The sequence below is a fragment of the Microtus oregoni genome, unplaced genomic scaffold, assembly GCF_018167655.1.
Source record: "Microtus oregoni isolate MIOR12 unplaced genomic scaffold, Mior012 000056F_ref0000123, whole genome shotgun sequence".
NCBI lineage: Eukaryota > Metazoa > Chordata > Mammalia > Rodentia > Cricetidae > Microtus > Microtus oregoni.
Genome location: NW_024543832.1, coordinates 184,874 through 197,353, shown reverse-complemented (window position 1 = coordinate 197,353; position 12,480 = coordinate 184,874). Strand labels below are relative to the sequence as shown.

General features: G+C 50.9%; 1 gene segment (V, D, J or C); it reads left to right on the top strand.

The window, feature by feature from the left end:
- Window positions 1-314: 314 nt before the first annotated feature.
- On the top strand, window positions 315-7,460 carry LOC121438463. The segment is given in 6 exon segments: window positions 315-555; window positions 3,494-3,784; window positions 4,129-4,449; window positions 4,551-4,865; window positions 6,213-6,343; window positions 7,377-7,460. Coding segments are annotated over 6 exon segments (1,383 nt in total).
- Window positions 7,461-12,480: the final 5,020 nt, after the last annotated feature.

The window sequence follows — 12,480 nt, the reverse complement described above, 5'->3', positions numbered from 1 at the left end:
CAGGGGAGCTGAGGCAGGAGGATGTGCAGGAATCCAGGCAGAGCAGCAACAGGGGAGCTGAGGCAGGAGGATGTGCAGGGAGCCAGAAGGAGCAGCTACAGCTAAGCTGAGGCAGGAGGATGTGCAGGGAGCCAGCAGGGCAGCTGCAGGGGAGCTGGGGCAGGAGGATGTGCAGGTATCCAGGCAGGGCAGCTACCGGGAAGCTGAGGCAGGAGGATGTGCAGGGAGCCAGAAGGAGCAGCTACAGTGGAGCTGAGGCAGGAGGATGTGCAGGAATCCAGGCAGAGCAGCAACAGGGGAGCTGAGGCAGGAGGATGTGCAGGGAGCCAGCAGGGCAGTTACAGCTAACTGAGGCCGGAGGTGTGCAGCGGTTCAGGCAGAGCAGCTACTGGGGAGATGAGGCAGGAGAATGTGCAGGGATCCGGGCAAACACAGCTACAGGGGAGCTGGCGCAGGAGGATGTGCAGCGAGCCATCAGGGCAGCTACAGAGGAGCTGAGGCTGGAGGATGTGCAGGGAGCCAACAGGGCAGCTCACAGGGGAGCTGAGGCAGGAGGTTGTTCAGCACACCAGGCAGAGCAGCTACAGGGGAGCTGAGGTCAGTGGTATTGTTGTATCCAGGCTGAGCTGGATACAACAATACCACATGGAAGCTGGAGTTAACAGGGATATAGGAGACCAGGCTGAGCAGCTAAAGAGGACCTGGAGTAGGTGAAAATGTGGGAAGTCAGGCTGAGCAGCCACAGGGCATGAGATAGGTGGGAGTGTCGGGTCCCAGGATGAGTAACTACAGACAGATAAGAATATGGGAAAACAGTCTGGGCAGTTACAGGAGAGGAGTTCTGGAAGATTAAAGAAGCCTGTAAGCATAGCAAGTAGGAAAACAGACTACAGCAGAGCTAAGGCAGGTGAGGGTGTGGGGGCATGGGCTGAGCAGGTACTGGGGGGCTGAGGCGGGTGAGGGTGTGGGGGCATGGGCTGAGCAGGTACTGGGGGGCTGAGGTGGGTGAGGGTGGGAGCATGGGCTGAGCAGGTACTGGGGGGCTGAGGTAGGTGAGGGTGGGAGCATGGGCTGAGCAGGTACTGGGGGGCTGAGGTAGGTGAGGGTGGAGGCATGGGCTGAGCAGGTACTGGGGAGCTGAGGTAGGTGAGAGTATAAGATATTCCAGCTGTTAAACAAAGGGAAACCAGGCAGGTGAGAATGTGGGGGAGCAGACTGAGGAGCCTCCCAGACCACCCTAGCAGGGCCTGTATACTGCCAGAAGCTATATTAACTGCCCGTAAAAATCACTCTGCTGGGTACCAAGGGCAGGGTTTGAGGCTGCGTCGAAATGGTAGGCAATGGACTGTTTGTGGGACCCCTGGCAGTGGGACCAGGATCAACCTTGGTGCATGAGCTGCCTTTTTGGACCCCATTCCATTTGGTGGAATGCCTTACTCAGCCTCGATGCAGGGGAGAGTGTCTTGGTTCTGCCTCAACTGACTGTCCCATGCTTTGTTAACTCCCCATGGGAGGCATTACCCTTTCTGAGGAGAGGATAGGGGGTGGCTTGGGGAGAGGTGAAGGGAAGTGGGGAGAGAGAAAGGAGCGGAGGGAGGGGAAAATGTGTTTTGCATGTAAAATGAATAAAAATTTAACAAAAGAAAAAGAAAAGGTAGGCAAGGTAGAAGACCAATGACAGAGGGGAGGGCTCAACTATCCTTACTTCACACTGAGAGTGAGAAAAGGAGAAACTAGGAAGGGTAAAAAGCCCAGAGGTGAAGGCTGGAGCTGATCCAACTGTCTGCTGTGATGGGGACAGGCCTGAAGGTATGTTGGCAGGTGAAATCAGGGAGGTTGATCCAACAGAACAAAGAGGGCCTAGTAGAGCAAGAAAATTCTGGAACTGGAATCAGTAGAAGCCTGCAAGGCCCACAGAGTCCAGGAGATCATAAGGGAGAGAAGAGGGCAGAACAGGAAACTCCTTGGGAGAGAGAGGTACCCCTAGGGGCTCAGGAAGCAAGCCCAGTGCAGGCGATATTGGGGCTAGGGGAAGGCTGGATAGGCAGCAGGCAGTCCCAAGAGCATAGAGGGCAAGAGGCAGACAGGAAAGTGGATCAGGTCTAACAGGGCCACCTGAGATACTCAGGACAGAGAAAACTAAAGGAGCACTGCGTGCAGAAAGAGCTGCACTGATGAAAGCAGCAAGAACAACTAAAGGCTTAGAGATAACCAGTCCTGGGGGTGGAGGAGTCAGAAAGGGCCTCTGGCCAAGCAAGAACCCAGATAGGCAAGGGTCCTAGGGCTGGCATTACCAAAGGATCTGTATGGACTGCAGCTCTCGAGTCAGGGATGCTAGCTATGATCCTAGGGGGTTATGGAAGCAGGAAAACCAAACCTGTGCCAACAACATACATACCCAGGGTCAACTTACAGAAGAAAGAGAGGGTGACGTCTAGAACCTGGAAAGGGGATGTCAGAGCTAAGATGTAGGAGAGACCAGCAAAGCTCTGGAGATAACAGGAGGAACCAAGGATAGAGAGGACAGTGGTTCTGGCCAGCTTCATGAAGAATGGGGATGTTTTCCAACTTCAAAGGCTGAAGGATGCTGAAAAAGGAAAGGGACTTCTCTAGGATCTGGCAACACAAGTACCATGCAAAGGGAAAACCCAGGACAGTGTGAAGAACAAGACTGAGCTCACCAGGGTCTCATCAGTATGACTACATGGCAGGGAGGTAGCAAGGTGCTGGCCAGTCAGGACAGGACAGGACAGAGCTGCCCGCACTGAGAACCTATAAGGTGGGAATGTTGGTGGTGAACTGTAAGAGCTGAAAGGAAGGCAAGAGGAGAGGATATGGTACAAAGAAGTGGCCAAGAGTACACATTTAGGAGCCTAGACTGACTTGAGAGGGAATAGGTAGAGAAGGTTGTGGATGGGCAAGATGCGGGTCCAGACCCAGGAGTAGAGAGAGAGTGCTAACCCTACTTAGTTCAAAGTCAACTAGAGAAGACACCATCTTCACAGCAAAGCTATGGCCAGAGCTCTGGGACTGTGGAGAGTTCAGGGAACCTAGGAACATGGGCCATCAGTCAACCACCAACCCACCAAGGCAGGAGCAAGCAGCCTAGGAGTTGGCAAGAGCCAACATGGTTGGATAGGCAATACCAAGAAGGGGTTACAGACTGCAAGACTGTGCTGGCTTCAGTTTGTCATTCAATATTGCCCTGATTGTGTGAAGCCATATGGCCTAGGCATAAGAGACCAAAGAGTGGGGACCTACAGTAGACAGCTGGTATGGCAGTTTTCTGAAAGTGTATTAGGAATGGGTCTGTGCTCAAAGTACCTCAGGCCTGACCTAACCTGGTGATCCTGACATTCACCAAGCCAATTCTTGGATATTGCCTATACCATATAGAGAACCAGAGCCTTGGGAGGGGTGAAAGAAGAGGCCTTCTAGAGGCTTGGGTCAGCCATGTCTGACAGCATGACTACATAGACCCCTTTTCTTGCAGCCACAACAACAGCCCCATCTGTCTATCCACTGACTCCTGCATGTGGAGGCCCAACTGGCTCCACAGTGACCCTGGGATGCCTGGTCAAGGGCTATTTCCCTGAGCCGGCGACCGTAACCTGGAACTCTGGAAGCCTGACCAGCGGCGTGCACATCTTCCCATCAGTCCTGGATTCTGGGCTCTACTCCCTCAGCAGCTCAGTGACTGTGCCCTCCAGCATGTGGCCCAGCCAGGCCATCACCTGCAATGTCGCCCACCCGGCCAGCAGCACCAAGGTGGACAAGAAAATTGGTGAGAGAACGAGCAGGGGAAGAGTGGTTCAGGCTTAAGACATTTGCCTACCTAGACCAATCAGGTTGGGCAGCCATCACCAGGGAGCGAACATCAGCTCAGGGTAGCAGGAGATCCTGTCTGTGTTCCCTTTTTTGCATCTTGGTGCCTTCTCATCTCCAAACTCCAGTAACACTCAGTCTTCTCTCTGCAGGGCATGGGTCAGACCCTTGCAAGCCTTGCACATGTCCAGGTAAGTCTACAGGCCATTTACTCCAGCCCTGTATACAAGTGACCTAAGTAGTGTCCACATTCAAGAATGGTCCAGGTATTGGCCTATTTCCGTCTTTCTTCTTCATCTACAGGCCCAGAAATATCATCTGTCTTCATCTTCCCACCAAAGCTCAAGGATGTACTCACGATCTCTCTGGAACCCAAGATCACATGTGTTGTGGTGGACATTAGTCAGGATGATCCCGCGGTCCAGTTCAGCTGGTTTGTAGATGGCAAGGAAGTGCACGATGTTCAGAAACAGCCCCGGGAGCCACAGTTCAACAGCACCTTCCGAGAAGTCAGTGTCCTCCCCATCTTACACCAGGACTGGCTAAATGGCAAGGAGTTCAAATGCAGGGTCAACAGGGAAGACTTCCCTGCCCCCATCGAAAAAACCATCTCCAAAACTATGGGTGAGAATTGCAAAGTGGATGATGTAGTAGCAGCAATACATGAACAGACTTCTACCCTGTCAGTGACCTCTGTGCTGACTATTTATTCTCTGTACCCACAGGGCAACTTCGCGTTCCACAGGTATACACCATGCCCCCACCCAAGGAGCAGCTGACCAAGAATGAAGTCAGTCTCACCTGCATGATAACGGGTTTCTACCCTGCAGACATTGATGTAGAATGGAAGAGGAATGGACAACCAGAGAAGAACTACAAGAACACCCCACCCGTCTTGGACACAAATGAGTCTTTCTTCCTCTACAGCAAGTTCGATGTGAAAAAGAGTGATTGGGAGAGTGGAGATACTTTCGTCTGCTCTGTGGTACACGAGGCCCTGCACAACCACCACACAGAGAAGAATCTCTCCTACACTCCTGGTAAATGAGCCCAGTGTCTTGTGAGCCCTCTGGTCCTAAGGGATGCTGATACCCACCTCCACCCCTTCACTGTGTAAATAAAGCACCCAGCACTGCCCTGGGACCCTGCAAAAATGTTCTGGTTCTTTCTGACACATAGAATATTCCTACGTCATGGGCTGTGGCAACTCCAGGGTTTAAGGTCTTGAATTAACACTAGGGAGAAAAAATGTGAGCCTGTACTGCCAGACTCAGCACTCTTGAATTTGCCTGGCCTGAAAAGAACCTATTCCTCACTGGAAAGGCTTATCCTTAGGCAGGGTCTCTCACTTGCCCTCCCTCTAACTAGCAGTTCATCTGTTCTGGGCCCAGAGATGCACCTAAGACACCCACGAAGAAAGGGACACACAAACCCCATCTCCTCAGTCTGTCCTTGCCTCCCTCCCTGTCCAAGGATATCTCTGAGTGCACTGAAAAAATATATGTGGTCATAGGCATTCAGACAGACCCGGTTGTACCTCTGCTCGATCCAGGAAGCTTTGCAGGGGCTAGGTCTTGCCATATGTTGAGAACGAAGGTATCTCTCGCTGCCCATGAGAGAGACTGTCAGATGTTCACATGAATCCAGACCTATTAGAACCAATCTGCTGGCAACACCCAGCCCACAAGGCCCATATGTACACACACACACACACACACACACATGCACACACAACTGGGCCCTCATGTGGGCATCTCGCACAATACTCAAAGTTCAAAGGGCATCAGGTCTTTTCACATGGCCCTCCTCAGCATACACAAGAGGGTCGACTGAGACAGATACAACATTTCTCTGCCGAAGATGCCCACACCCTCCTCTTACACACAAAAATCCTCTCAAGCCCAGTCTGTCCCTGGACCTCAGGCCTACCTCACGCAACTATTCCAAAGCTGTATAACACAGTTCACTTCCCAGTGTGGACTTTGTCTGAAGTCCAGGCAGCACCAGGCACAGACTCTGCCATCACTCCAGAGGACAAGCAAAAGACCAGGCAAGCTACACAGTCACTACCCACAAGAGTCGCAGGCTCTGACTAGCCTAGCCAGTCCCAGAACTAAGGAGTTGAGCAAACAGAATGGTCTCCTACACAGTCGAGGCCATCAGGTCTAGTGTGTCTGCCTGAGCCCAGAAACAAAAGTGGAACACTTTTGGGAACTGAGGTTTCTGGTCCAAAGAGAGCAGAAATAAAGCTGGCCCCAGGAAGGGTCTGCTGGCCCAGCCCAGCTGGCCCTTTCTCCTCTGCCTCCATGCAGATCCACTTGCCACATAGGGAATCCCTCCCAGTTACATCCTGTTGGGACGAACACTGACTGCCCCTCTCTGTCCAGAGCTGGAACTGGACGACAACTGTGCTGAGGCCCTGGACGGGGAGCTGGACGGGCTCTGGACGACCATCACCATCTTCATCACCCTCTTCCTGCTCAGCGTGTGCTACAGTGCCACGGTCACACTCTTCAAGGTCAGCCACACCTTCCGTCCCCACAGTGTCCATACTGTCCTCACACTGCTTCCAATCCGTCACCATGCTGTCCCCATACTGTCCCATGTCACCTCTACATGTTCCCAGCTTGTCCTCTTGCTGTCTCTACTCTGTCCCCCCAGTGCCCCATGGCTTTGCTTGCTGCCCCATGTTGACACACTGCTTCCATGACACGGTCCCCCACACTATCCCTGTGATGTCCTAGGCCCCACGCTGTCCCATGCTATTTGTCACTTGTTACATGCTTGCAATGCTGTCTACCCTGCTGTTTTGACACAGACTCCACAATGTCCAGTGCCATCTCCACGATGCACCAAACTATCTCGGTTCTGTCCTATACTGTCCTCATGCTGCCCCACATTGTCCCTTGCTAGCCACTGTGCTTTTCCATGTCGATGTCTGTACGTTCATGCTACCCTACTGTCTCATACTAACCCCGTTATCTCCCAAAACTGTCCGCACACTGAACCCTGCTGCCCCATAATGTTCCCGTGCTGTCCCCAGCCCTGTCCCTACACCAGTGCTACAATGACCCTCTTAATTCTTGTGTTGCTCCCACACTGCCTTGTGCTATTCCCCATGGTGTCCCACGCTGCTGTATCTTGTGCTGTCCCTACACTCACCTATAATGTATCACGTACCTGTTGTTCCACGCTATCCTCACCTCATCGCTCATCCTGTCCTTCTGCCACACCCCACTCCCACTCTCTCACCATCCTCCCTACTCAGTGTCTACATTGTCTGCACACTGACCCATGTTGTATCCTCAGCCTGGCCCCATGCTGTCCAAAACTCTATTCCATACTATTCCCACACTGTATCCCCGACATACACCCCCTTCTATCCCCTCTGGTCCCCATGCTGTCCTCCAGACTCCAACATGGTTTGAGAGGAGCTCCAGCAGTGGGTACTCACCTACCTGTATAGAGGGGACTTTAGGTGAGATAGTCCTTGGTTTACCCACAGGATAGAGTGCAGGCCTGACCTTTGTCTTCCCCATCCTGCCCCACAGGTAAAGTGGATCTTCTCCTCAGTGATGGGACTGAAGCAGACACTGGCTCCTGACTACAAGAACATGATCGGACAAGGGCCTTAGGCCATCTCCTATAATGGGCAGAGGGTTTCCTGGGCCCAGAAGGATCCTGTCCACCATGTCAATCAGCCTAACTCAGATCACACTGCCCACACATGCTTCACTATCCTCTAACCCTGAGACCCAGCCACCCTCAGTTCTTCCCTCGTTGGAGGACCATGTGAAGAGTATATTCTGTCCCAGGAAACAGCCAACAGGACCTAAAACACCATCACAGCAGCAGCCAAGATACTGGATGGGGCCAGAAGGGCCATAGTTTCCTCAACAGTGTATCCAGACAGTTGGCACAGAAGAAGAGACAAGTGCCCACATTGTCTGTGTCCAACTGGAAAGGGACCAACCTTGGAGCCAGCCATGTTCAAATTATCCTCTAAAACACAGGGATTCCTGACAGAAGAGGCAGTTTTCAAATCCCCAAGAGTAGACATCTTTCAACCAAGCCAGGAGGACCAAGGCGACCATGACCCAGATGAAGCTCACTGGAGTTATTCCAGTGGCCTTTGCATTGCCTATGTCCAGCCAGGCTCCTTTTGACCTATTCCATGAACGCTGGGATAAGGAAAAGGCCTGTGTTTCTCAGGGTCTTGGAACCTGAGAGCCTTCCAAAGATTGGGTTCCTTGTGTGGATCCCTCTTCTGGACACTGGTTCAACATACTGGATTCTCATACCCTGACCCCACAGCCTTGAGACCCAGACACTGCCCCCTCTCTGAATATCTCAACTACACTCTGGACACCTAGCAGAAGAGGGCCTGGACTTCATGGCTTCTATGTGGCTGTGGCAGGAACAGGCACAGAGGACACTGTTCAGGGGCTGGGTGACCAGCAAGGGCCTCCTGGAGAGGGGCCTGATGAGCAGGTTCCAATCAGTCCAGAAGAAAGAAGGCAAAGAGCAATCGTAGTCAAGGGACACGGAAAAGATTAATGGTACAGCAGGCTCATACTCCAGGCCTGGTACCTGCTCAGGACACTTACAGCAGTTAATAAGAGTTGGAGGAGAAGCCCAAGGAATTGTCATGGCCTGAAGCACTATCTACTGATGTGTGGAGTAGATCTACGGAGGCCCAATGCCTGCTTCTCCATCATTTCTCAGCCAATGAAGACACAGTGGGTACCTGCCATTCCATGACTGGGAGGAAGTTCTCAGAGGGCTTGGGGCTTTGGCTTCATCTGATTTCCTGGAGATCCTTGATACATCTAAGATCTCTCTCTAGTTTGATTTTGTTTGTTCGGTTTTGTTTTTGTTTTTTGACAATAAAACATTCTTTAGAAATTCTACAAGCACTGTGTTCTTCCTATGTGGACCAGCCCTGACATTCAGGAACAAGGTACAATTAGGCAGCCCAGTGAACCATGCAGGCCCCTGTACCTCTCTCCTGGTCATGTGTTCTCCCAGGCTTCCCTAGTGGGCCCTTCACTGCTGGGCTTAGCTCTGCCACCTCAAACCACGAGGCCCTCCGCCTTTCCTCACTACAAGTAGCTTCTTCCCAGCCTGAGGCTACCCTGAAGCCCAGGGTGTCCTCCAAGCTGGCCAGGCAAAGCCTCCAAACCAGACACACAAACTGAGAAGCATGTGGCCTTCAGTGACATTGAGCTGCTATGGATTCAGCAAAGGACAGGGATTCATTCAGCTGCCTCCATACCTGATGTTTATTGTCTCAAGTCCTAGTAGAAGCCCCAGACCAGGTGTTGACAGGGTGGGTTCTCAGCAGGGCTCTGCTTGGCTTCTCCTCCGTGTTCTCACAGGCCATCCGTGTGTGTGCGTTTGTGTGTGTGTGTGTCCCCATCTCTCCTCATAAGTGCACAGTCAGGCTGGAGGAGGCACACCCTAACCCGCACTATAACTTCCCTGTTTAAGAACCTGTCTGTGCCAGGCAATGGTGGTGCACGCCTTTGATCCCAGCACTCATGAGGCAGAGGCAGGCAGATCTCTTTGAGTTTGAGGCCAGCCTGGTCTACAAAGCAAGTTCCAGGACAGCCAGAGCAGCTATACAGAGACACCCTGTCTCGAGAAAAGAAAAAGAAAAGATCCTGTCTGCAAACATAGGCACAGTCTAAGTCCTAGGGACCTATATATCAACTGGTAAATCTGTTGAGGACAGAATCTAGCCCATGATAGCTTGCCCAATGGCCCCTAAAAGTTCATATCTTTTCTACATACAATGTCCTCCATGCTGATATCCCAACATCTCACCCATCCAGTGCTCAGCTATATTCCAAATATCCTCCAAATGTCTGCTAGTTAGGGAAGGGTGAGATGTGGATGAGACACTTTCGGGGTCAGTTTCAGACCATAGCTGTCAGGATGGAGGTCAAGGCAGTAGGCACAGAGCAGATATTTACACCAGGATCAGCTGAGCATATGCTCGGGTTCAAAGGCAGATTGTAGACGGAGCTCATGCTGTGGAGAAGATGGTCCATGGTAATCCTCTCCCACTAGCTCAGTGATAACACCCTTCCTATAGGCTGCCCAGTGTCTTGGTGCTGCGTGAGTTTGTGTCCTACCACAGCTGGATTCTGTCTTCACATGGAGAACAGGAGACACAGACAGACTCCATGGCCTGACGCATCCCTGTAGAGGGATATCTGGGCCCAGGAAGATGTTTCTGAAATATAAGGATTAGCATCCATGGAAAGAGAAGATACACAATCAAAGACCTCCTTAGTTGACACCCCAAGAGTCTGTGCCAGGTGCTGGCTGGGCAGTGAGTTCTCAGGTGGAATTTGGTAGCCGACATGTCCTAAGGCATATCCTTGATGGTTAGAGACTGTTCTTATCTATATAAGCTCTAGCTGTGGCTACACGAGGGAGCTCAGCTGGGTTGGACTGGTCAGGAGAGGATCTTTTCAGCACAGCTACAGGCGGTGCAGAATCCAAACTGACCTATGCCACCACAGCGTATGGTGCTGGGCAAGACTTGAGGAGCAGCAGATTCCCGAGAATGGCACTGCTGCCATGGAAACCAAAGGGAGGTGGACAGAGGAGGCAGTGAATCTGTGCCTCATACACAGAGAGATGCATGGACCTGGGCTTCGGTCATGGACACTGGACAACTGATGAAAAGCTCTGCACTCGGGACACAGAACTGGGAGTGAAGGCAATGGAACCTGGAGCACCAAGAGGACAACTCTGCCTTAGCCCTGAGGAAAACAGTTTAATCCTCCACAGACTTTCTGCTTTATGTGACCAAACCAACCTCCCTACAAAGTAAGGGAGATAAGTCATAGAGATTTTTATTTTAGAGACCATTTGGGCCTGGGATAATTTTGCTACTCTGATAGTAGCAATGAATAGTGAATGAAAACTTCGATTTTGTCTCATAGCTCAAGTGTACAATCCACCGTTGCAAGTGTCTTAGTTTCATTTCTGTTGCTGTGTTAAAACAGAAGCGGTAGCAGCTTTATTCAGCCTGCAGTTTGAGGTTGCAGTCTGTCGCTGTGATCAGGGAAAGCAGGAACTTGAGGCAGCTAGTCACATCCACAGTCGAGAACAGAGAGCGTGGGCGCATGCTCACTCGGTGACACATAAAGTTAGGAAGAAAATGTGGTGGGGATAGAAGAGGAGGTATGGGATGAATTTTATCAAACAGTATATGTATGTGTGAAATCCTCAAACAGTAAAGAAAAATAATGCAGGAATAACTCAGCAGGCAAAGGCACCATGCATGAAGTGTGATGGTGAAAACCTGTGTGTTGAAAATCCAGGAACTGAACTTGGGCACCAGGACACATGTGGTAGAAGGAAAACAATCAAATTATTCCCCAAAGTTGCCCTCCTACCTCCATATGTACACCATGGCATGTGCACACACAAAGAGAAACACAAACATGCATGGACACACTCAACACAAACACAACACACATATAAAAACATACATACACACACTCATGCACACACATACATAGACACACATAAACACACATGCATTTTTTAAGGACTGCATCCTTTATCTATCTTTCTGCAGGTACTTGTGCTCACACTCCTGTCTTTGCCAAACAGCGTATTTTCCTCATCTCTACATTCTGCTTTCTGCTTTCACTGTAACTCTGGCTATGAAAGTGAGTCACAAACGTGCCCAACCTCAGTGTGATACTGACTTGAAATTTCCTCCACCAAACAAATTACTTCTTCCCTCTGAACATAGTCAGAGGCTTTTCGAGAAGGTAACATGGATCTCCAGGTCAGTCTTGATGGAAACTTGTCCCCTTCGCAACCTCATGAGCTGGATCCTTGCTGTCTACAGTCCCTTTTTAATGTTTGCCTGCACTGGGCTTTCTCTTCCTGTAACATCCACGTAAGTTATCCTTAAAGGTGCCCCCATCTTTTCCTCTGTGCACAAATCCATCCATCTTACTTTTTAAGTTCCTAGACTGGGTATATTCTGAGAAAGCATTTGTTTACAGTCAGAGAATTATATATTTCCCATAACTCCTTCTGCTCTGGTTATTGATGTCATTGGTCCTTAACTTGTGTTTGGCCCTTTATAATGACCAACACCCCCCCCCAAATTCTCTCATTCTCATTCTCTCTCTAACTCTCTCTCTCTCTCTCCTCCCCATTCTTTGGGGGGGAGAAGGAGGAAGAGAGAGAAAGAAGGAGGGAGGAAGAGAGAGGAAGAAAGAGAGGTGTATAGGAGTCTGTGAAGGCCAGAAAGGGCATGTCATGTGATCCCTTGAAGCTGGAGTTACAGAAGGTTGTGAACCCCCTGGCATGGGTACTGAGAACCTGAGAACAAGACTCAGGTCTTCTACAAGAGCAACATGTGCTCTTAACTGTTGAGCCATTTCTCCAGCACCCCGATTTTTCTTTTGAGGCCTTGTATGTCATCCAGAATAAACTCAGTCAATACATATTCAGTGCAACCCAGCACGGACAGAACAACCAATTTAGAGACTTGGAGGACTGAGCATCCTTCCAGCTGGGCACTGGGATCTGGTTTCTGCTAGGTGAGAGACTCCATCTTCAAAATGAAGAAATCGAGTCTGCTAGGCCCTAGAGCAGGCCTGAGCCCTGGCTTTCGGT